General features: G+C 34.1%; 1 protein-coding gene across 6 annotated transcripts in view; it reads right to left on the bottom strand.

Annotated features, from left to right (window-relative positions):
* chas (chascon) overlaps positions 1–27,040 on the bottom strand; it is a 119,853-nt gene that overhangs the window by 69,877 nt on the left and 22,936 nt on the right. For 2 of the 6 annotated variants that reach the window (XM_076121793.1, XM_076121794.1), the window contains exons 2-6: positions 26,377–26,479; positions 2,129–2,165; positions 1,844–2,013; positions 1,576–1,654; positions 1,106–1,296 (exon numbers count right to left, since the gene is read on the bottom strand). In XM_076121793.1, the coding sequence (XP_075977908.1) occupies positions 1,106–1,296; positions 1,576–1,654; positions 1,844–2,013; positions 2,129–2,165; positions 26,377–26,460 (561 nt within the window). In that variant the 5' untranslated portion in view covers positions 26,461–26,479. Of the gene's footprint in view, positions 1–1,105; positions 1,297–1,575; positions 1,655–1,843; positions 2,014–2,128; positions 2,166–2,260; positions 2,663–23,614; positions 23,845–26,376; positions 26,480–27,040 lie in introns of those variants that run through there. The other 4 variants (XM_076121790.1, XM_076121791.1, XM_076121792.1 and 1 more) reach the window with 4 other exon arrangements.

The following is a 27,040-nucleotide window of genomic DNA, read 5'->3' as shown; positions in this document are numbered from 1 at the left end:
GGCTAGCTTCTCTTGTTTGGGACGAGAGCTTTGCCAGTGGGACAGTCATAGATTAAAAAATATATAAGCATGTTATTGTCTTTAAGTGTAATGCATGAGACAATAGGACTTGCTTAAATGCTATGCATTATTGGGCTAATATGACTAAGTATATTGTTCGTTTCAAACATTTTTATCTGAGCAGTTAACTATAGCAAGGTTAAGTGTATTTTCCAGTTCCACAAATGTAAACTTCACATACAACAATAATAGTAAATAAATCGTTCATTTAATCTCATTACCGTAAAGATAGGTAGCACTAGTTAATAGATAGAAGAAATTAACACGAATAGAATACGCAGTTCACTTTCTATTCAAATCAGATCTCTAACATATAAAGAACGTTTTATCTCAAACCAATTGCTACCAAACTACATGAAAACATAAATAGCAAGTAACGATTAGGCACTAGGCAGCAAAGTGTTCTAAAAATATATTCTTATCTTTCAGAAATAGCTCAACAGTAATAAGGAGAGCTTCCCATGGCTCCATTAGCGTCTATCAGCCGATATCGAGGGCTGGACTCGAACCTGTGACACTGCGACCGAGGACGGTCCGATGTGTCCTCCACACACTATCTAAGAGGCCAGATAACGACGTCATCTAAGGGCTAAAAGCGTTTGTAAATTGTAGCCCTCGCGATGTTTGAAGGGTTATTGAATTTGCGTACGTTATGTGCTTCAAAGTGCATTCCGTTTTTGTTAAAACAAAAGTTGACAACGATAGCCTAGCGCCAATAAAGTGGAAACTTCAAGGCATAAATAGTATATAAAAATTCGGTTTGCAAATATTTTTCGCATAAACAAAGATAAGTACCTAATGTAATGGTAGAAAAGCGTGCTATTTAGACATCACGTTTATATTGATAATTATAATTAATGAACTCAATAATTACAATATTAATGCCAACGAATAGTTATGAATTAGACAATTCACGAAAGTGCCTTTCAAGGATACACGAGATTTATGAAGGTCCTTTAAAATGTTTAGCGAAGAAAATAATTCTTTACACTTGAACGGTATTTATGCACGAAAAACGAAACAATAATATAAAGTGTGTACTTACATCGTGCGTGGTGTCTCCCCTGTGTATCCTCTCCTCAGTCTCCTGCACGCGCTCCGTGATGTTCCTGGTCAGCACCTTCAGGTCCTTGCTCTCTCGCACCTTGCCGTCAGGGTTGGCCACCACCATCGACGTCACCAGGACTTTAGCGCCCGCTGGAGCCACCTCACCACCCAGGATCGGAGCGTCCACTTCTGTGAATGTAGAAATGAGGTTATAGAAATAACTAAAAAATGTTTTGCTTGTGTTTTTAAGAATAACGTTGAGATCTGCATTACATATTTTTAACTCTAAATATTTTTATATTCTTATCCTTAATTATCTGCTTTTGTTACTTGCCGCTAGATGGCGTTGCTTGTCACAAACTAATGTCGTTAATAAAAAAAATGTTAATCAATTTAGAATGGTTGACAAATTACTTCAAAAATATTTAAGCAATGCTACAATTTTATATTTGTTTTGATATTATTTACCATCAGTAGGCGCTCCGATGGCTCCACCAACGGGGTTCGGCAATGCTTCTTCGCCCGCTTCATTGTCAGGCACACGATGCTGTAAAATAATAATCATTACTGTAATAACAAAGAAATCAGTAGAAAAGATTATTTCGGTCGGATTCCAACTTAAAAAGCGTTGTTTTGTGTATTGTTTCATGTGCGTTTAATAAACGTATAAAATACTGAATTCCAACGGCAAAGCTACGTATACCAAGTTATTAAAAAAGATATTGTGTCAATATACCTCAGTCTGTTGATAGTTAGTTGTGTGAGTATCTTCGTTGACAGAGGTGGATATCTTGGGCCCGGAGTCACTGAGAATTCGTCCATCTTCTAATATCAGCTCGCGCTTGACCCTAGTCGCGATCTGTCGAGTCGTTGTCACTTCGCTTTTTTTCCGCGTCACCCATTCTTCTGCAATTTCAATATGAAAATGTTAAAATACTACTAGAAAGAAAACTGATCATCGTAGTAATTATGTTTTGTTAACAGAAATTTTAAGTTAATTGATTAATCAAAATATACAAACCTTCTTTGGTTGTTGCTATCGTATCTCCCGGTTCCGCCTGTAACAATACAAAAATAGAAACATTATTTTTACGATCCACAATTTGTTAAATAAAAAATATTAGGACAGTGCGCTTATAGCGCCATCTCTTACCGAGTAGCTAAACTTATACAAGTCGTAGTTAGTATGGTTAGGTGGGTCGGACATATACTGCAATAGTACGCGTGGCCGTCGCTTGATGGCGCCATGGTCACTTAAAGTGAAGACTGTCACCATTAAAATTCATAAAATTATCACTTCTCGCGGAAAGTAATTATTGTAAAAACACTATCAGTCACGATTCACTTCACTGTCTATTCATAATTGTCAGTTCTCCACATTATATTGTGCGTTTAAATAAATAATGTTTAAAAAACATTACGATTTAACCTACACATAAACACAAAATAAACTAAAATATTACATTAGAATTTCTAGTAATAAATATTCACACGCAAGAAAAACTGCTTGCGAATATCGTGTATTCTAGCTCTGTGTTAATAATCGACTGAAGGAAAATCAAGGCTTAGCTGTAAGTTAGTTAATGAGGCGTGGATTAACATTTTCTTTTGGCACACAATGCTGTAGTAACGCGATGAGTATTCCGACCATACGTCGGCGCTTCCGCTGGGACGGTACGTTTTATTGAACTCTGATTGAATATAATATTTGCATAATATATTTTAAGTACAAAAACAAAAAAGTAAAAAATATACTCTCTATTTTCTGATCGAATATTAAAAGTCACAAATTGGCACACAATTTGTCAATGAAACAAATATTTGTGGGTGGAACAATTATTTGTGTAATTTAAGAGTCGTACTTTGTGTCCGTTGTTTGTATGTTTGTAAAAGTCCCCGCGACGCAAGAGCGACTTAAGGTGCGGCAGATGCCTTTTTAAAAAAGAAAAGAAAAGACGAATCGAATTAAAAAATAAAGAACTATATTTTTTATCATTCAATCCATTTTCTTTGTTCACGTTTACCTAACTTCAAGTTCAAACGAGGCATGCGTAATAAAATCGCAGAAATACTTGACTACTTGAGTAAACCACGTAAGGCTCTCCCTATTTGAATTTCATGGTAGGTCTGTCCTTGAGTGGTTGTACATTAATAACGGTCTGTGAAATACGGGTCTATTCAAAGTTACATAGTCTATGAATCGCATTGATTATAAACGACACGGAAAGTTTTTCCATTTGTGTACCCTCAGGGGGACGTAGAAAATGTTGCACGTGACTGCAAAATTTATTAGTCTGCGATGTTCAACCAGTCATACTGTCTTTTAAGTATAAAAGTAATGTTTTAAAGAAGTTTTTAGAGTCTGCAATGTTTTTTTACAATTCACTAATACGGTATTATGATTTCTATAACAATAGTAACTATCTACGTGAACCTATTTCACTTAATTTTATTAAATGAAACAAAATTTTCATGTGTTTAAAAATTAAGGCTGGACATAAGTTAAAAGAAAGTTTATAGTAATGTTAATGTAAAGGTAAAATTTTTCACGTAGCCATTTTCTTTGATTCCATGCAGGTTAATACTAACATACACGAAATTTTCTTCTAAATGTTTCCCGACTTCTGATTGGTGTAGTGTTACATTCCCCTTTTCCACAAATTCATAGCTGCCGTCTAAGCTAATATTACCTTGTCCTTGTCACATTTGGCAGAATAGACAAGGACATCCATTTAACCACTACATTCCTATATGGAAGACTTGTTCTCATTCAAGTTAATCCAACACCTAATTATCTTTTCCAAATAAACCACAACTCCATTACTTAACAACCCAAACAAACAATGCAACAATGACATACTTTTCTCTAATTATAACTTACGTCTTTTTTCTTCGAAACATATAGTCTACTACTAACGTGTTTCACACACAGGAAAGCCATGATTAGCGTGACATTACCGTGATTTTATACCACTATCGACAACCGGCTAGCTATTGACAAATTTTGTATGAATACTATCTGACCAACCTACAGACTAAATTTTTTTATGAAATTTTTAATTTTCAATTCTTTTTTATGCTCCATAGTACCGGCTGTAGAAAATCGCACTACAGTCTAAAGTTACTTTACTTTCAAGCCCTTCTTCAATCGAATAATTTGTCAATATCGACAAGTCGCAAAGAGGTCAGTGTCCTTTGGAACACCTATCGACAAATTGTTACAAAGATATATGGCACACACAACACGCGTTGACGTTATCTCTCGTCTCGTCCCGTCTCGTGGAGTCAGATTGATGTACTTCGATTACTAAACACATGTCTCTAAACTGATTGCTATCGACCGTTGATGTTTTATTTAAATAGCGCCTCTGATCTTTGTGTGATAGTGTTTTGATGGGGTAATACATAAGACTGTGTAACGGTGCGGCTATTAAAAGATCACGCTACTCTGTAACACTAATGTCAGTTGATTTACTGACATGCCTTTTTAAAAAAACATGGTCTAGTTGTATTTTCTGTTTAAAAAATTATAGTTGTTACCAGTTCTAATCTATAAAAGATAATCTTAAGGATATGATATAAAAAGAAGGCATTAGGCGTTAGGCCAGAAAGTAGCACGTATGTATGTACGTGAAGAATAGCGTTTGCTCGTCATTCCTTGATACAAGGTGTCTCATTGCCATTTAAATTTGCTAAAACATAAATTTACAAATCTACTGGCCCTCAAATTAAAACTGTTAGAGAATGAAATGGGGATAAATCACCATTTTGTTTTAAACTAAACAATGTCGTAATACCAAATTTCAACTAACCAAAAAGCTTTAAAGAAAAGAATCTAAAATTGATTGGCGTTGTGGTTCATTATTTTGATCATGATTCATTCATAAGTCGCTGATCAGATCATACGTCAATCAACAGAGTGAGAGACTGTCGTCAGAACAAACACCCGCTCACCTTGCCTCAGAACTTCATTAACATAGTTATTAGTACATTCAAACGTGTTTTATAAACATTCTTTATAAATATTTATGAATATGGATGAAGAAAGAATGAAGACATCATATTCATAATAAGAATTGTAATGTTCCTAAACCTCCGTTAAGATAAACATACTTACGTAATGGAAAATATTGTAACACATTAGAAGTATTCTATAACGTATTATGATCTCCGAATACTTCCATGTATGTATGTTCAATGTATCCAATAGTTTCAATAACATGTTATCGGTGAGTTCTATGAACACTTTTCTTTGTTCTTATATAAATACAAAGTCCCTTAGTCTACTATACTCAAGACCTCACGTCTCTCTTACTCTAGGAAAAGATCCACGGATAGCAATGGAACAGTAATAAGTAAATTTTTATTTCATCATCATTGTTTGATAACAATTCAAATACCAACAATACATTAATAACTGCTACGCCATAAACATAGTTTAGCTAAATAAATGCATTAACGTATTAAAACCTTTTCTTTGTACCACCAAAGAGAAGCACATTTGTGGTAACTAAGCAAATTGCTAATTTAACAGTTGAGGTAAGTGTTATAGGATTTTTCTGCCAAACAATGTCAGCATTTACAATATTCCTCCGTGGCTTGGAACCGTGCCCTGTAAATAGCAATTATCCCAGTCTAGGTAAGGTTTAAGTTGTTCAGACTTAATGGGATATCGGTAGAATAGAAGCACCTAAACGATAAATTGTTGTAATAGTAATAATATAAACTATACGGTTAAAACGAATATCTCTTTTGTTAATCATATTCTAAATTAAAATCATTTAGACTGGCTTTACCTCCGAATATGGCGGTTAAACGATTTTGGAGGTTCAACCTTTCCGACCAAAAATTATAAATATTTTTTTTTATTAATGGGACTGAAAACGTTCATAAATTATATCGTCAGGCATTTAGAAGATTTCATTATTCAGAATAAAAACCAAAAGAAATAATAACAAAATAAATATGAAAATTGTGCCTTATAAAACACTACACCCATTAATTAATAAGTCAAACAATTACAAGACTTTTCAATGAAAAGCTATCCCCATTCGAGCAATAAAAACCTACAACAAAAAAAAACAGTTTAATCACCCCATGAACAAGGAAATTGTTCAACACTATAACTTTACACGATCAACACTATAATTAATATAGCAATTATAAACGACACGTAATTATGTATTAGTGAGGTGTAATGTTAGTTGTCAGTGACAAAGGTCGCGCCCTTGGTTGCTCAGTGCAGTGTGACCGGGTGCATTGTGAGCCAACGGGTGCATCGTCTCAGTCACTGGGTGCAACCGTATTGTTCGCCGCGCTTGTGTTTAAATCGGTCATGGCTTTTGCACCCGCTTTAGTAAGAGTTGCGTAGGTGATTCGTGTTATGCGTAATTTGATTTAGGGTTTATTTTACGAAGTAAGATAACTGTCTTCAATCAATTGTTTTAATTTTTTTTTCATATTATGTTGATCTATCAAAACTTATTTCATCGTCATACAATTAACGCCCTAGGAAGCCCTTGTATCGTATGTGTTTCAGTAGAAAAGCTTCAATAAAAGTATTATTTTGCATGATAAAAATTAAGATCCCTATAGCAATTCTTTGTTATTGTAGTAAGTCAAATCAAATATGACTAAAATAATAAACTACCATCATATTTACATTACTACGCAATATTTTCTCGAGAGACAATTTAAGACGCTATGAAAACATCAAGACTATACAAACATTAATAAAGTCTAAACAATATAAAAATAAACATCCAAAATGCTTCATAATTGTCTACAAGCTTTTATTTATAAGATTAATTGGATAACAAAGTTGGATACATAAAAACCTAATTTCTAGAAACGATTTCTTAATAAAGAAAATTAATCTGGGCCTGGCCTTATTTGTACAAAACGAGTTCTCTTAAGATAAAACTTGTCTATTTTATGGGTTCTCCATTCCTATAAATAGTCAGTAATGACGGTAATACCCCAATATTATAATATCTTCATAGTTATCTTGAATTGTAAACAATTAATATTCTAAAATCAAGCGATTACAGATAGCTATATTAATTATAATTAAACTAAACTTTGAAAATCAGTATCCAGTTGCCGCCAGATAAATATAATCTAATTTTCGTATGGAAGAAACGTGAGCTGTACATATAAGTGGGTAGATAGAGAAAAGAATCGGGTCTAATGTATGCAAGATTTCACATAAATCAATCCCGATTCCTTTGAGGTTCAAGCAAAAGTGTTTTACATCTCCAATTTTAGCACCTAAGGGAGCAGACGTAGAATAATCGGATTCCAATCTGTAAAGATTGTTTTCGGAGCTTTAGTTAGGTAACTAACTAAAGCCCCGAAAACAATTTCAAATAGCCTATAATTATTACATCTCATTTTTATATTATTGTTATATAAACTCGTTTGTACATTACCTACTTTTAAGGTTTAAACGAATGTTGTCAAACTCAGAGCTAAATAAAATAACACATAAAACGAATGTTCCGAGCTACGACCGGTGATAAGATGTTTATTGAGTTTTAAATTAGTCATTTTCATAATTCATCCTTTTTTTCTAGAATATACGAGTTTAACCTTTCAGAGCCTTATACGTTTTTATTCGGAACCAGTTCGATGAACCTGTACAATTAATGGCTTCAATGCTAAATAAAAGTGGAACGACCTCAACGTACTTGATGCACGCAAACCTGGAAAAAACTGCAAGTAATATAAAAGCAAATAAAATCTATTTAGATTTATTACTATCATCATAATCATAAATATAAATTTTGCATGGTATCTTACGCCGCCGTGGAAAAACCTTGTTTACATTATTATTTTTTTAGCTTCAACCAGTGTTTGATCCACTTTATTAAGAGATTTCTCTCAATCTTACGCGCTTTTTCTAGATTTTAGATACAGGATGACGAGTATGAAATAATCAGGTTCAAAGAAAACCCCTATCGTGAAAGAAAGTAGGTACATGCGTATATCTCTTTACTATAATGAAATTCTGCCGAATCTCAACCACTTGAATATAATGTACATATATACCAACGTGAAGTTATTCGAACAATGTAATATGACATTATTTCGATAACACAAACGTGCTTATTCAGTAAAGCATTCAATTAATTCTCCACAAACATCCCTGCAACTAAAGCTTTTCAATTAAAATCGACGTGCGCTCATTTCAATACATTAATAATATTAAATTACTTATTAATCAGATATTATTAATGTTAATTATAACAAATAATTGCGTTCAAAATGTTTGTAAGTAATACAATTTCATTCCACTCTCATTAATGTCAGCGGTTGATGGAAATAAAGCATTCATTTTGTATTTGAAAGCTGTGAATTTATTTTGGACTGTATAATTGCGAAACCAATTTTGCGGCGGCATCCCCAGTGCGCCCCTCTGTTTTGAAATGACCACAATAACTGAATTAAGATTTGTAAATAGATAACATTGCATATTCAATCACTGCTCCCCTTGTTTTGAAAGGGATCGTACTGACCCATTACTGTCCAGTAATGGATTAGTAATTAGAAATCAAATTAAAAAGCTCTTTACAGTCTATTGACGTACTTACACACAGTCGGAAAGGGATCATAGGTTTATGTTAATAAGAAGTGTTTTGAACAAGAGCATTGCCTTGTGAAAATATCTTAAAATATTTCTAACGGAGACTTAACAACAAAATAAGTGATTTAATAGAGCAGCTTAACTTAATAATATCGCCATTATTGGTATAATACGCCTATCATAAAACCTGCACTAACCGTTTTTCCATTGTTTTCTCTACGAGGTCTGTGGTACAAACTGTGTTTACAAAATATTTAATATTGATCCCTTGTCCTGTACAAAAATAGGGTTGCATACAAAATCGGTTGTTAGTCGGCCCGTAAGCTCACGTACCGCTGCGGGCTATCACCGATATCGACCTCAGCCATCACTCGGACACCCGCCTTGTGCGAAACAATGAAGTGTTTAGGACCAACGTACAATACAATATTTAGACTGCCGCTAATGGGGAGTATCGCCTTGTATATAGGGCTGTTACGTTTAACGAATTTCAATTAGGGTTTTGAGGAAGAATATGGCACAGATGCTTATCTTGTAGGAAGCCCAAAATATGATCCGAACAGCTTTGTTTACGGATTCATATTAAAATGGACTATTCAGTCATATAATTTTCTATTGTAAAGTAAGTAAACGAGCTAATTCCAATCCGAACCCGAGACTTGCGATATCATCATTGCAAAGGTATTTGTATGCTTATCTCGATTTTTTTCTTTATAGCCTAGGACACCCTAATGCTTAACTAACAAAGCGATGCAATAGAGGCCTAAGTAGACTTATAATACGCAGTACTTAACCTATATCTACTTCCATATGTGCGCCAACCCTACATATAGGCACGGGCCGCACACAATAGGGTCTATCTACGAGCGATCTTCGTTCCACCCAATGTAATGGAACAGGGCGTTGTAACAGATCATAAACATTGACAGCACACGTTTACAACCTCCATTCGATCATGTATGCTAAGTAATACCACTCTCATGTATGTAGGTTTAACAATATTTAACTTAACTACCGTAGCCTTCCGAAACGAACATTATAAACTATCGGCCGGTATAATATGCTATCTATGGATCGATTTGCTTATCTTCAGTTGAACTAAAGATAGAGTGACAGATTATGTAAGGAAGATAGGGCAAAATTAAAATGAAGATGCAAATATTATACAAGGATAACATATTTATTTGGGAAGTAAATATAAAAGGCAGCATTGCAACCATTTAAAACTAGATTTTCGTCCAATTTGCGAACGACCTTCGTAAGGCCTGATGGCGGTGATTGTTTTTAGCGTAGAATTTGTCTAGTTAAGCATTATAAGTAGCCGTTAAAGGGGATGTTGGTTAAAAATGATTCTATAGGTGTCAAATAACGGTCTATTTTCTTCCAAATGAGAAAATTTTATCACATTTCGCTTTCATCTCCAAGGTTTTGAAGGTCAGAGTATGTTATAAGAGCCCAAAATCCAACAACAGTAAGCTATTTGTCTCAACTTAATATTCATTGAAGATTTTACACTAAGTAGTATACAATTTGACCTTTAATAAGTAGGTTTACATTACTTCCTTAATTCCGCGTTTACTTTGCTAATCCGTTAAGTATGTTATTATTGTTTCGTGATAAGAAGCAACCATATTATAACCAATTTTACTAACATAAGCCAAGCTTAATGAAAATAACAAAACGAAAAGGATTATATTTATATTTAACACAATATAACTGGAAATCGACCTCCAACTATTTGGCGATTATTTGTAATACAAGCTTAAAATATCGATATCTAAATAACATTTCAAGGTTTAAAGCGAAAATGTCTGCAACCGGTAATGTACGATAAAACTAATTCTTCATTACCTTTAAACAATAGAAACTATCAATCAAAATATTTTACAAACATTCCATTACATTAGTTTCACAACAAGAAACAAAAGAATTTCGAAATAATTTTGTAGTAAGTGCGTGCTTTACTTCTATTGCGTTTAAAGATTCTAATCTGTGCGGATTTAAAATATAGCCAGTGTGTTATTTTTTGTGTCAAAGATGATTGTGATCTCAAATGTAAGATATGATTTAGGTAGGTCTAGTATCTTGAAATCGCTGAGAAAAATAACTTGTTTACCTTGTACAATGTACAAGCATCAAGGGCCCAAGAAAGGATTTTTATCATAGTTTATTAAATCAAAATTGCAAACATCCCAGTAATTTGTGTGCCAAATAGTCTTACTAGTCGTTTTTTTTTTCATTCAGAAACTTTGAAACTGTTTAATATGAAAAACTGGATAATTTTCATGCTCCTTTGACGACAAAAAACGGTGACTAGATCGTAAATCAATAACGTTTAAAGTGCTCGAAACAAATATGGAACAACATAAATTCTCATTGCGTGTCTCCAAACCTTACCAATGAAATTATCTCAAGATTTATTCATTCATTTTTACATACGCGCATATTTCATGTCCGAAGAGGAAGTTAATTAATAAATAATTCATGGATTATTCTCTGGGCGAGCCTTTAACGTCCAACTGAGCTCATTTACGAAACGCACCTAAAGGTCAACGTGAACAAGTGAAGTATTGCCAAAAGATATGTAGGAACAAAACCAAATTGGTTCCTTGACTCTCACTTAAAGGTCGATGGGTAAATTGGTAAGTGTTCAATTATAAAATAACATTTCATGCTTGGCTGACTTATTATAGTAATGAGTGAATCTCTTCATGGAATTTAGGGACTCTTATAACTATTTTATTGATAAATTATGATACTATGACATGCGTGTCAAACGAAACGTTTTTGCAGATTGGGGTACAGTAACATTATTCTCAACTAATCGACAAATTTTGTAAGGAAAAGACTCGGTACTTATTTAGTTCCAAACATAATTCATCTTAATTAAAACGTCTCACACGCAATGCTAACGTTTAGGTTTGATTCAATCGAAAATTCGCGATTACTTAAATATAAACACTCGATACAACGTTTAAGTGACCACAACATAGTCAACATACTGACGACGAGGAAGACAGGTGTGGTTTCACAAACATGGCTCAACAATCAAGATTAATAACAAACACGTCAACAGCATTACAAATGACATCATTACTAATAGATCACATTTTTTGTTCTAATGATCTACGAAATAACCTCCACCGTTATTAATCGTTGTTTTGAAACTATATGATTTAATTTATATTACTCCCATCTATAAAATTATATCACTTACAAAAACTTAATGAACAGAAACATAATTAGTCAGAACATCTTTGTTTTTTACTACAACTCATTCAATTGGATTTTGATTAAATCGATTTTTTGTTCATGTTTCATCAAATTGTATTCCCAGTATGAAATACAAATTGGTTAATAAAACAATTACATATTCCACGTATTGATATCAGTTTAATATTAAATTTTCCAAATACAAAGCTAACGAGAAATTCGCATTTAATTAACATGTGTTTAATGAAGCAAAGGTCAGTATTACTAAACCAAACAGTTTACGTTTGTGCGTCCGAACTTTGTTGACAAACGAGCACAAATACCCCGATGTGTAAACAATGAAAACATATCCAGTCCCATTCGTTCAATAACGAACTCGAAAATGTAAATAAAATGGCCATTAACTGTAATTGTTTCATATTTATTTTTAAATTACTCGTATGTACGTTGAGCAAATCAAATTTGTTATTCATACGACCGTGGCTAGGCCGGAACTTGCTAAATTAATAAATGTCAATCAGAATGACCACAACATTAAAATTGTGTGTGCGCTTGTTAATTCGTTTTGTTTTGTGATACCACAATACTGCGAGTTCGTTTGTAATTTTGTGGGAAATTCGAATTTGTTTTGAGTGATAGTGATAGTGATTAAAAACGACACGGTGCGGTGGCAATAACCGTGTAACACACGCACGAATGTAGGATTAAATATTTTGGTAGAGAATTAAAAAATGTTTTTACAGACCGGAATTTATGAAGCTTATTTGAACTGATATTAAAAGATTTATTACATATACACAACTCAAGAACACAATCAGGCTTTATTAAAATGAAAAGTAAAGCTACCCCTAAAGTTACCTTTGTACAGTAGTATCACTAACCCCCGGTATCTGAGTTACATTTAGCGGTAGTTTATCTATTCAATTGTGTCAAAACTCATATAAATAAACTACCGCTAAATGTACTCAGAAGCCGGGAGTAAAAAAATAATAGTGCAACATAGTATGTATGTAGTATGTATCTGTCATACTATATGTCGCAATAAAAACAGGTGGACAGTTTATCTTAAAACAATTAAGATCACCTGTCGTATTTTGGCAATATTACACAACAGTTGTCAGTAGTAATTTCTAAGCAGGTTTGAAACCGAGAGTATTGTGAGGGAACTGGCCCATTGACCGACTGCCTGACCCTTCGGGTGAGCAAGGCCGTTCACTTACTCACTACACTCGGTGCTGTACCGACGCACTGGCGCTATGAATCTTACCTGTTACTAATACAGGTTAAATCATATCGCTTATAGCCAGTTGTGTCAACCAAGTTAAGCAATCCTTAGCGCGGATACTATATAGATGGGTGGCCGCTTAGTGCTATAAGCTAAGCGATTCCCAGATTTGATGTACACGGCATAAGTTAGTCCTTAGGGGACAACTATTTGATAGACACTGTATTGGTTCTCTTCATTCTTAAAACGACAGCGAAGACCACTACCGTAAGACATTAGTGCAGTTACGAACTTTCGATATTATCAAGTTATCAACATCTGTTTTGCTTACAAGATAGGTATTTTACTTATGGTCGATTTTACAAGCGTTGAAGGTTTTTAAAATTAGTGATATCAATTTGATAACAAGTTACTCTAGTAAGCAACTATACACTGAAAGTGGTGTTAACAAATATTCGTCCACTGCCTGTCTGCCTTCGTACATGTCATCGACCCGTGCTGTTAACAACTTAATTACCGAGCAAGGTTTACTGTGAATTGTGTCAGAAGGCTCTCTGAAACAATTCATATTAAATCCAGATACCTACATATTCACAGAATACCTTTTACGTCTATTAATTATACTCGATTCCTGAAATATGATATATAATATCCCATATATTATAGTTATTATAAGTTTTTTGAAACGCAAATCTATGTTGATTTAATAAAAGCGAAAGTATGTCTGGTTACTAGAATTTCCCGACTACATTACTGGACCGATTCGGATGACATAAAAACAGTTGATAACTCAGGATTCAACCAAGGTTACATACTTTTTTAATAGTCAAACCCTAGATCTCTTTTTTAATTTGACAGATTACTCGTAAGCAGAGCTGCGCAAGTCCGCTAGTATATAATACTACAAATATTATAGCTACATTAAGTTCTTTGTTCTAGTTAAACCTAGGACCTTGAATTAGGCATCTATTCTACTATTAGCTTTATATTAATTAGTTCTTAGAACACACGAGATGCAGCTACGACTAGTGCAGCGATTTACTTAATAACCACGATTAAAATATGTAGGTCAAAACGACAAGATAATGCACTACCATGGTTGCTAATACCATTAAATGTATACTAACGACACCATGACTGTAGATCAGGCGTTACCAACCTTTTCAAAGTCCGGGACCCCTTTTATATTATTCTTGTGAGCAGGGACCACTTTGTAAGTATATTAAAAACTAGCTGACCCGCGCAACTTCGCTTGCGTCACATAAGAGAGAATGGGTCAGAATTTTCTATGTTTTTGTAACACTTTTTACTGTTACCTACTCTGCTCCTATTGGTCGTAGCGTGATGATATAAAATATACTTTTTTTTCACGAAAAATATTCTCAAAATTATGTACCTATATCTCTTAGTATAACGAAGTCGCGCTAAGACATATCCGCCATTGAAACAGTTGCCATGGCAACGGAATTTTGTTAATTCAACGTCATTATAATATTGATTTAACGCGACTTCGTTGAATTTTCTGAATTTTCCCGGGAAATGCGTCATTTTCCCGGGGTAAAAAGTAGCCTATGTCCTTTCTCGGGTATCAAAATATCTCCATACCAAATTTCATGCAAATTGGTTCAGTAGTTTAGACGTGATTGAGTAGCAGACAGACAGACAGACAGACAGAGAGACAGACAGAGTTACTTTCGCATTTATAATATTAGTATGGATAAAGTGTAATAATCATCCTAATTTTTTTAATTTTTAAGACCATTCGCGGACCATGTTGACTTCCACGGTCCACTGGTGGTCCGCGGACCACTGGTTGGCAACCACTGCTGTAAATCATACAATGTTTATGTGTATTGTAGAGCCAACTGCTTACTCCACGCAATTGTTGTTTTTGCGTTTATTTATTTAATGGAGACGCGTTTGTTTTTTGTGTTAGTGTATCTGCCAAATTGTATAGTTATATCTCTAGAAAACCGTATGTGACTAAGTGAGACAACATGATGAATACGTAGAAAAGTAAAACTAAAAGTCATACTAGGAAAACTAGTAGTTGATTCCTTTATTGTATGGACAAAGACTGCAATAGAAAATTTAATTGTATAACATTTGAAATATATATAATAACACTAGCTGACCCGCGCAACTTCGCTTGCGTCACATAAGAGAGAATGGGTCAGAATTTTCCATGTTTTTGTAACACTTTTTACTGTTACCTACTCTGCTCCTATTGGTCGTAGCGTGATGATATAAAATATGCTTTTTTTCACGAAGAATATTCTCAAAATTATTTAGTCGCGCTAAGGCATATCCGCCGTTAAAACAGTTGCCATGGCAACGGAATTTTGTTAATTCAATGTCATTATAATATTGATATTTCGCGACTTCGTTGAATTTTTTGAATTTTCCCGGGAAATGCGTCATTTTCCCGGGGTAAAAAGTAGCCTATGTCCTTTCTCGGGTATCAAAATATCTCCATACCAAATTTCATGCAAATTGGTTCAGTAGTTTAGACGTGATTGAGTAGCAGACAGACAGACAGACAGACAGACAGACAGACAGAGTTACTTTCGCATTTATAATATTAGTATAGATTATAAGCATTGCTTACTATGTTTGTAAACCGACTAATTACAATACGACTCAAATGAAAAGTGGTACATAAATATGTTCCGTAAACAACAAGATAAAATATTCAGATTTTCTAATAAGAAATGAAATCATTATTAAGAAAATCCATTATAATTTTATTCATATTTGGCGGTGGCACAGCATTCAATAAATATGTCTCGATTCTCAAAATATGATGAGCAAAGAATACAAATGTAGAACTAACAGGTCCACAGTAAGACAATGCATGCTTGAGCATGCTTGTATTAATAGATCGCTGTTACGTGACCATGTATCGGTGTATGTGTTACTGGTAAATATCGAACTACTGTCAATCTTAAGATTTCCCAGACAAACGTTTGATAGTTAGGATATTTACTGATAATCTTTAATTTCAAACTTTTACCTCCATTCGCTCTGTAATTTTTATTTCCACTGAGGCACTTAAGTTTGCTTTTGTTACAAATATTCTAACTTCTACAAGGAACGGATTTAAGGCGAATTTAATAGTCTTATAAAAAATGAAAACAACCCTCTTTCAATCGCACCAACATTTTATTCGTGTGGAAATCGACGCTACGATCATCAGGAGCCATTGTAGTAGCCACTGAAGTTGTCACATATTTTAATTCAATGATCTTAAGTTTTACTTTAGAAACTTGTTTAATGTTTTTAGTTTCAGAGGCAAATGATTAATTCTCTTAACGGGTAATCTTAAGATTATCCATACTTCAAACTTTTAAAGTAACATACGTAACTTGATGATGCATTTGTTCGATGCTCTACTATTGTGAACCTGCCTTTGTTGAGTTGTTTTTCCTGATAACCTTATCGGTAATGATGTTTGTTTTTTGGACGTGGTTTTTCCAGTCTAGTTTTAAGTGAGGAAAATAAGCGGTTGTTGTGATTGGAATACTAAAGACGCAAATACATTATTCAACAATATTATTTAATTATATTGTGTTTAATATCTTTGCTATCACGTCTCTTATTGATTGTATCAGTTATTCGCTAACACAGAGTGTAGACAGTCAGATAGAAAGCTACATAGATAATTTCGCGATGCAGGCAAAACGGAAGTCAGTGGTAGATCCTATAGCTTTGTTGTGAAATATTTTGCCTACATAAAGTTATTCCGTCAATTTTTAAAAAAGTTCGATACGCATTATGAATACAGTCAGTTTTTTTTACATAAAGGATGGAATCCAATTGGTTAAAGTAAAACTCGGACATTTTTGACGTCTACTATCTGTGATCGGAATAATCAGCATAGCCAATAATGCAGAACGCACGTGAACAGTTTGGTAACGTGAATAAACGTTAAATTAGCAGCTATTTACCCTGCCATATGCAACGCTTAATGAGTTAATAACGCTTGTGTAAATGTGCGATGTTAAATTGCTTAGAACCGACAAATTTAAATTTTCATCAAGACAATTACTACTAAAGATTTTGATTTGGATTTTCTTTAAACTAGATTACACAAAACTGAACTTCAAACCTCTAATATATTTATTTGGGCGACGTCAACCATTTTTCTCGTTATAGTTTATAACCTTCTTATATCTGTCGCTTTAGATTACTGAAAGGATTTCTTTATCGAAATTATTAAGATAGTCGTCGTCAAAACAGGCACTCTTAACTCTATTCATCATATAATATAATTATTCATAATAACAATATTTGGTCATTTTTCTACAGTACCTACAAAAGAATACAACTGCCTTAATTTATCTAACAATGACAACAACCTGCACAATACAACTACAAACATTTATTAAAGATTATTATATTCTCATAGAAACCGTTCACTGACCATTGACCTATATTAACCCAATTGTATCCATAAATAGAACATAAAACGAACACAATCGTCCAATTGTACATACGCAGCGGCGCTTGAGTGACCATACGTATCGAGTATCGTGGACTGAGTCACCGCAAGGCGATCCTGGCTGCAAGGTGACTGCACTGCCTAATACGGCTACATTACAAACCTTCAACTTTTAAACATTATGTATTGAATAACGTTTGATTAGGATATTGAGTCAGTTCGGGCTTCAATGAGTACAGCACTGCGTGAAAGTTAAGTCTTCATACTAATGTTATGAACGTGAAAGTGTGTTTGTTTTAAATTATTTGTTTGTGGGAGCGTCTTTCATGTTCTTTCTTTATGAAAACTATTAAACAGTGTAACGGTATTGGATTAAATTTGGCAGGGTGATAGTTTAAGAACCGATCATTGACTAAGTGGCTAAGCTGTGCCGGTTGGTCAGCAGAAAGATAATTTTCATTTGCTGCATTTTCAGTTAAATAAATATGCAGAACAGATTTCATATCTGTTTATTTCATGCAGTGATTCTGGAAAATACTTTAACGAGTCCAAATATTCTTAAAACTCAAAGATATATTTCAGTCCATTTGAAAGCTGTAGTCTCAGGAACTGCTTTCCCGATTCGGAGAATTATTTTTTAAAACAAAGGAAAAAAATATTTATTTCCGACAGCTGTAAACACGTTTAGCAGAATTTTATACTCCAGGAAACTAGGTCAAGCCAGTTATTAAAAAAAATCCTAGAATTTAATTTCATATGACATAGCTACTTACAATATGAGTGTATGAACAAGGCTTTGGTAGCACGATGGGTCAGAAATAGTTCAAATATGTATCACAAAGAATTTCTAACCGTCGTTGATTTCTACAAAAAATTGACAGCGGTCTACATACAATGTCAAGGCTTGAACTATTGTTGTTTACAATATGTACTCATTGTTACCTTCCTGGGTAATCAGAGGGAGATTTTTATCATATTCTCACAACACAGTAACCAACTAAGAACTATACTTATTTTACTTCGAAGAAAGAAGATAACTGTACCAAGGAACCTCATTTTCTCAGAGATTCTGTACCACCTAGGATATGTTTTAGATCAATTACTCAGAATCTTATACGCCTAAATATTAACCAACAATTACATACTTATACCAGACCTTGACTAGAGGATAGGTATAATAATAACAACTAATCCCACTTACGAAAATAATAGGTACCCAAAGTTTAGAAGCCCCCTTTTCGTCTGTAGTTAGTTATGACAAGGTTCCTGTCAACAATTTTTTAAGCTCATTTATTGGTACCATAGTATTTCGTTAAGGATAACATTGACACACGTTCAGCAAAGGTTTTAAGGTAAATACTGTAATTCTGAAATTGTACATTCCTGATGTTAATACGATTTTACATTAGACTTCTTACGACTACAATATGTTCTTGAAATACAGGATTGAATACACTAGTTAGAACATTGAGATGTGGCCTTCTTGTTTCTTAGAGATTGAAACTTGAAGTAAACAATAGACTTAAGTACAGGGCTTGTGAGACGTCATAAAGGCTTGGTCAAGTTATTATCAGTCATTCACTTAAACATCTACCAAGTGTTGTAAGGAAGTAAATATTAGTTCTGCGAGCTTATCTGATTGATCGTAATAGATAAAATACTATAAGTGCTTTTATTTGTAATTGACACGTGTAAAAATGTGATTCATATAGTCTATTCCGAATTCTTGTTACTCGGTTTTTCAGACAGCCATTGAACAATTCACATGATTAAAAAGTTAGGTATATAGTTAAATAGCGATTTCATTCAAGGGGCAACTAAGACAGAGTTGTGTAATAACATGTTATAATTAACTATTTGACTGCGACATCAGTGTGAAACTGACGGTCATGTAACAAAACTCCAATGCCCACTAACTTATCAATCAAAAAAGAAATTTGATCATCCAAACAGTCAGAACTTAATACTGTTGAAAACAAATAAAATAACCTTATCACATCTCTCAAACTCAATGCCTATTATACATTAGAATTGGAAATCACGTGTGAAAGGTAATATTAAGATCACTGACAGTGTTAATTATACTGACATTTCAAACCATTTCAAATGATCTCTGTGAACACCGGCGTCATCATTTACAATAGTTTTTATCCGACTGTGGCGTAAAGAGGGTAATGACTGGGCTATTAAATACGCAAGTATTTATGAATAGATAGTTCGCAGTTGCTCTGTTTAAGCGGTAATGGTGCAGTGGTTAAGGTATATAGGTAACTTACGATCGAAAAGTTTCGAGTTTGCATCCTATTCATTCGGAATAGGATCTGGGAAGGGCACCGATGCATATGGCATCAAGAATATAAATAGTCTTATTTTAAAACAATTACTGCTTAAGGACTTAGAATAAATACAAGCTGAGGTTTTCGACTGAGTTGTGTTATACAGCTAAAGAGAACCCCTAGAAAACCTAGTAATACTCATTAACAATTGTCACTAGTATCTAAATAATGATTATGCCAGTACTTGTACAATGTTAATAACTTGAAATTTATCATTCAATTATAATCATATTGCTTATTTCAACACGATAATTACACTCATTTCAATAATCATAAATTACGTTTTTTTAATAGCAATTAAGGCGGCGCGGGCGCACGGTGCTAAACGGAAGGTAAGTTACAAAAATAAATCATTTTAAGTATGTTTCTTTAACAGACGTGTGTATTTCCTTAGTTCTGTTTTTATTTTGATAAGTATATTTTATAAATATTGTAACTACCTTGTAATATAAAGTAAGACGCAAATCGTTCGTTTCATTGTAAAGGGTTATGTTCGAAGTTTAGAAACTCTCCTTCATAAGAAAGCCTGGAATATATATTTGTCATGGCCAAAGATTGTTAACTCTTTGCAACCTAGATATAACATAACAGGATCGAGTTAGAAGATATGGCAGAATAAAGCGTGATTTGTTATATTAAACACAAGCCTACCTTTTCGCAAAAAAAACGAAGTAATTACGATTGCAGGCGTAAGAACTACAACCAACTGCAAGATACAAAGATATATAAAAATATTAATTTCAATTAAAAACATTTTATACTTTCAAACTCATTCGGAAGCAACTAATCCAAGTTTAATACAATACTTATCTACATGAAGCGAGAGAATTCTTTTCCTATTCATAAATACCTAGTAGTTACACATAGTGCTTCTGCTACAGCACCTATTACCGTGTATGATGTAAACTTGTGTCGAAGGTGCCACGTGACACGTTTTTACAGTGATTTATGACGACTGCACGTGATTGACGATACACACGGAAATAAATATAGGTTTTTGCGACACGATATCTTGTCGCTGTATGACTAGTGAAAATGAGGATTTAAAATATAAATTAAATAATTTTCTAGTATAACTTTACATTATGGAAGTCTGAACTGAAATACTATTTTGGTATAACTTTATAATGAATTGGAAGTCTGTTATATGTATATTGCTGTAGGTTTTAGCAATCTCAGTAAAGTTAACTGATGGTTAAATATTTAACGAAACTCTTGATGAGTTTTATCTACATAAAAAAGGCCGAGGATGAGTAGGTATATTGCAATAAAATGATAAGCCTCTATGAAAAACTCTAGTAGCAATCCTCAGAAAACGATATTGCTAAGAAAATGAACCATTTATTGCACACCTGTCGCTCTGATTCTCAAGACTCAACACAGACATTTTAACTTTTTAAACAAATAAAAGGGTTGAAATATAGCATTTCGTTTTACATAAATACTTGAATTATTAAAAAAAACATCAACTACAAAATAAAACAGCAAATACAACTTGAGGGATAAACGTAAAATATTCAACAAAAAAACAATGAGACGAGTATCATGTTCCGTCAAGCGAAAACGGATGAAAGCGAGCATGAGAACTTTTTTATGGCACGTTGTAAAATTAATATATTACCAGCACGCGTGTCTGTGATGAAGATATTTTAATTATTCATTCATTCACTACTCATGAATAAAACGACTGTAATATTAACAATTTTAACGGGTTTTTTTCTTTTATTCGTTTGTTATTTCGTCAGTGTGTTACGAGTATAATTATATACTCTCAGATCGGAATATTTAAGAATTATGACTATTATGAGTGACATTGTGTGAACATAAATAAATATTTTCTTTTCTTGATTTATGTTAAAGTTAATGCGAATTTTATTGAATCTGATGTTTAATGATGTCTATGTAGCTCTTTAAATGACAAGTCTCAGGCGACATATAATAAGATCAAAGCAATCAAATGCCGACTATTTTTAGTGCATATAATTCACCAAAATCATATGTATATAAGGGCATCTACTTTCCCAATACACGAACCGTGAAGCCGGCATAAAACAAGCAATTCATTAGCCTAAAATACTTCGTTATTACCCATAAAAGAACCTGTGAAAAATCTCACAGCGAGTAAAAGCGGCAAATCTGGCAAACGACCTTTCATCCGCTCAATTTTACTTAATTCGACCCGATGTAGAAATGCGGTAGTCTACTCGGAATTTACATAAAATGGCACTCCCACGGCGCAAGGTGAACTGGCTATTCTTAAATTGTCACTGTTGAGCCCAATGTGCGTGAATCGTGTTGCGTAATGTACTACATACATCGTAAATTACCCAGAGCGTGATGTTTTACGGTAACGATGGCACCGAACCGCCACAATCCCATTACAGATATAGATCCCTAATGTGTCGTTTTATGAATAAGTTTACATTGTAGCGATAGCACTGCGAACTGGTACGTAGTAAACGGTTAAAGTACTAAATCCTTTCATCCAACTCAACCTGTTGCAGACCGCGTTTTGGTTCGGCTTTTCTGGCATTCGTCGAGTGTCAACCTGGAGTTTTCACAGCTTACAGCTGTAATACTCACGACCGTTTGAGAAGTTTTCTTGGCTACAATAAGCAAGAAGTTTGTTCGTATTCTAACATATAAGTGCAGTAAGTAGTAAGTATGGGATTGAGTAATTTTCTCATATAAACGAGCTATGTTTTGTAGAGATAAGTGCGAGGATACCGCGTTATGAAGTAACTAACCTTTTAAGAGGTGAATCTATGGCCAAGGTTGATGGTGCATAATTGGTGATATAATGATCGCAATGCATGCGAACGTTGTTACAAAGTCAAATATTTGAGGTTATAAAATAAAAATATATGTTTAATAATGCACTCTGACCCCTGGAAGTCAAGTCTTTGTTTACATTTCACGACTTATGAATTTCGTAAGCAGTGCATTATCATTTTGTACACAATGAACGCAAAACACGGATTTTAACTTTCGAGAAAAAAACTTCCCAAGGCTCTATTTAATTAAAAATTTGCATAAAATTACAAAAAGGGTTGGCCTACCACTTGTAGAATTTTAAAGGGAGCGAAAGCGGTTTTATTTTGGACACAATATATCTATACTTAAATTTAATTATATCATTTAGGCAACCATACTTATTACGCACGTAAAATCACAACAAATTTGTCTTTCGTAAAATAATAACTGCAATCAACTTGCAATAATAAAGCCACTTGGTCTCGTCTCTACACAGTCCTCAATTGTATTTTTCCTGCAGTCGATTCATTAACGATATCCGCAATGATTTTTCCATAATAATGAGCACGCAAGAGACCGGCATTATATTTCTTATTATAAGCACAAAAGATAATATTCAATGTATTATTTAAAGGTCACTGGTGATTTTCTAAGTACAATTAAATGGCACTATCTATCATCAATAAATGTAACGTAAATTGGCAAGCGTGAAGTCGAGCCTATTGCCTAAAAAATAGGTCCGTGAGTAAACCGATGTCGTGACCGATCTCGTTTTTAGAATACTCCGGCATTCGTGAGAAAATCGCACCCAAAACATCGAACACGGTAACTACTATAATTAGATCGCTCTCAATAAAAAAAAATAAGCCAAGGTCTCAATTCACAACATAACCGTAACACACGCAAATGATTCACAGTTGCGTTTTAATAACAAAACAAATATATATTTTTACGATTCAATAAAAATTCCAATGATATTATATTTTATGACGGCGATTTGCGTCATAAATTCGGCACGTAAACCAACATCACATCACAATGCAGTCACGAACAGATTCACAATTAGCACTTATATGACAACTATGGCAGACGTCCATGCGACTGATATATATTTTTAATTCGTTTCGTGATACACGCGGTTACATCGGCGAGAAGGCCGCGCGTCGGAAGCTGGGAACAGAACTAAACTGCTAAGCTATTGTATGCAGGTGGATTGTAGTACGTCCGTTTGCCTTATTATGGCCATTTTCCATTCACACAGTGGGGCAATTCACTCGCTACTTTAAGTCGATACATGTCGTTGTGTGACCAGTGCGGCTCTACGGTAGCGTTTCGGCAATGTTTGCAAGTAACATGTCAAGGTGATAAGGAATTAGCATAGCGAATCAATGTGTAAACTCCGTGATGTGTGTAAATGGTGTAAACGATGTTAGCCGTGTGATTCTGTGCGCTATTGCTTCACTTACTTATCAATTTTGTTACTCGTGGAAATTGATTTAGCATCCTTAAGCAATTTTTGATTTCAGCGTTTTTTGTAACAGATGTCTATTTTTGGTAGCTTTAAGATGAAACTGATAAGTATCATAACTTTTAAGCTTTCGCTTTGATACACTAATAAATTAAATTAGATAAAGAAATTTATTGAAAGTATAGAAATAGCAGTGATAGCCGAGTGGTTAAAGCTGACACCTCCCACGCAAGTGGTCGCAGGTTCGAACCCGAGGCAACACACCAATGACTTTTCGAAGTTATGTGTGTATTAGAAATAATTATCACATGCTCCAACGGTGAAGGAAAACATCGTGAGGAAACCTTGCATGCCTAAAATTTGTTTAAAACATTTATTGAGGGCATGCAAAGTCCCCAACCCGCACTTGGCCAGCGTGGTGGACTCAAGGCCTAACCCCTCCCTCATTACGGGAGGAGGCCCTTGCCCAGCAGTGGGACATTAATGGGTTAAAATTTATTTATTTATAGAAATATAGAATTCTGTTTTCTCGGCCATTCGTTAGTTCACTTACATCGCTCTTTGAACATATTGAAATGATATTTTGTGCGTAAACCTAAAATAGCGTATAATAAAATAATCTAACATTATGCAAAGTGATTAGTATGTCAGTAGTCACGACTTACATAAATCGTGTGATCATTTACAAATAAATCGTAACACTATGACACTTCTTCAACAAATATTACGTACTAGCTGACCCGCGCAACTTCGCTTGCGTCACATAAGAGAATCATAATTTTCCCCCTTTTTGTAACATTTTTCACTCTGCTCCTATTGGTTGTAGCGTGATGATATATAGCCTATAACCTTCCTCGAAAAATGGGCTATCTAACACTGAAAGAATTTTTCAAATCGGACCAGTAGTTCCTGAGATTAGCGCGTTCAAACAAACAAACAAACAAACAAACAAACAAACTCTTCAGCTTTATTATATTAGTATAGATTATAAGCACTATTGACGAAATACTACCTCTTACTGTCGCCCTGATCACAAGCTGCTGACCATGAGGTCTCAAGTTATCGAGTTTGAGACACTATGGTCTATTAATAACACGTTGCCCGACCCGGGTATCAACCCGGGCTATCGACCCGGGCTGGGCAAAGTACTATTGGTATTTTCTCTTTTAATTATAAATATCTACAATAGTACCGAACAGTACAATTGCATTAGGCTCGCAAGCTAAACTAAACTAATACGAGGGGCCATGAATATGAACAGCGAAACAAGGGTGTATCCTATATACCTCTGCCTATATTCGAGTATAACAGGCGTGATGTATGCATGTAAATCTATATTGACGATACATTCTAGAAGAAAATACTATTTGTCTTTAACTAAATGACCTCCTAAATCAGCAAAACTACGTGGTAGACGAAAAAAGTATAAAATTTAAAGGATGTGCAAAGTCAGTTCAAAGTCGATTTTTTACGCATCAGTTTTACTTTACGAGTATAATATTTACTAGAATAAATATATATATTTATTATAATTGACTTGTTCGCCGGATGTACAAACGTACGTGTTTCATACCAATTAAATTGACCAGTACCTACTGACTGTACAAAGTGCCTATCAAATCATATTGCGACTTTGTTATCAACTCCCATCGGTATTTTATTTGAAATTGATTAGCGCCTCCAGCCAGGCTGTCAAAATAATGTTTTATAGTTTATCAAAATTGCAATACCGACACTTTAAGTAGGACGGAAGTAACTATAGACAAGAAATATTCGTGTGTGATAATATTAACAACCACCTACCTATTACGGGCAGATTTTCCTTATATTTTCAAACGTGATTATTTATTTGTTGAACAAAGTTGTCATGACGTGTTACGACGGAAAAGCCGGTTAAGTATACGTATTAAACTAACTTTTATACATATTCAGGTTAGTGAGTTCCTTACGATTACAAAAATCTTTAGTACAAAGGACTCTTGCAAGCGATGCATGTAAAGATGTAGGGGAATTGTTTGGAGGTTATAATACGAGTATGTATAAAAATTCCATGTCACAATGTTAGTTACCGTACTCCTCCGAAACGGTGGGACCGATTCTCATGAAATTTTGTGACAATATTGAATATGTCTGAGAATCGGCCAACATCTATTCTTCATACTATTTTGGCACCATTTTTTTTAATAATTTATATGGCAAAACAACGTTTGCCGGGTCAGCTAGTATTAATATGAAAACAGCACATACGGTGGCTAAAGCCTCCTCATAAGTAGCGGCGATGAGCGGCGGCGACGCGGGCGGCGTCTCGCGAGACACTGCTGTTATCGGCATGTCAGCACATTACTGCACTCTGAAACAAAAACATATAACAACTTAATACAACCTGTTTGAACTTTGACGACGATGTGATTTATAAATAGGTCGATTAAAGTTCAATGTCGATGTTTAGTGTTTGTTGTTTTAATAGAATTGTAGATCTTAACATAGGAAGATATTCCATAGAGGCTTTAGCCACCTAAGAAAATTTTGTTTGTTTAAAGTGAATGCTCGTGATTTCATTAAGAAATAATAATACACGTTTAGATAGGTATTTTTATCATATCATTAGCATGTCCGTTGTCCAGTAGTAGTTTAAACTTTTAACTACATGGCACAAACGAAGCTTTCTGAGAGTTCAAAGAAGCAAGTAGGTATATTGAATCTTGCCACCACTATTTAAATATTATCTTTTGTATATGAGAGATAGAAATACTAATAATTTTTATAATCTTATTATTTTTCTCTCAAAAACTGTTCCTAATCACTTCATTCAGGATCGTGCATACAAAAAGACCAGTTAGCAGTTTAATCAGTTCCGGCTCATTAGCTTACTAAACACGGGGTAACTGTGGATTAATTGCGTTTAATATTT

Source organism: Anticarsia gemmatalis, chromosome 13 (assembly GCF_050436995.1).
Source record: "Anticarsia gemmatalis isolate Benzon Research Colony breed Stoneville strain chromosome 13, ilAntGemm2 primary, whole genome shotgun sequence".
Classification (NCBI taxonomy): Eukaryota; Metazoa; Arthropoda; class Insecta; order Lepidoptera; family Erebidae; genus Anticarsia; species Anticarsia gemmatalis.
This window is presented reverse-complemented; position numbering and strand designations above follow the sequence as displayed.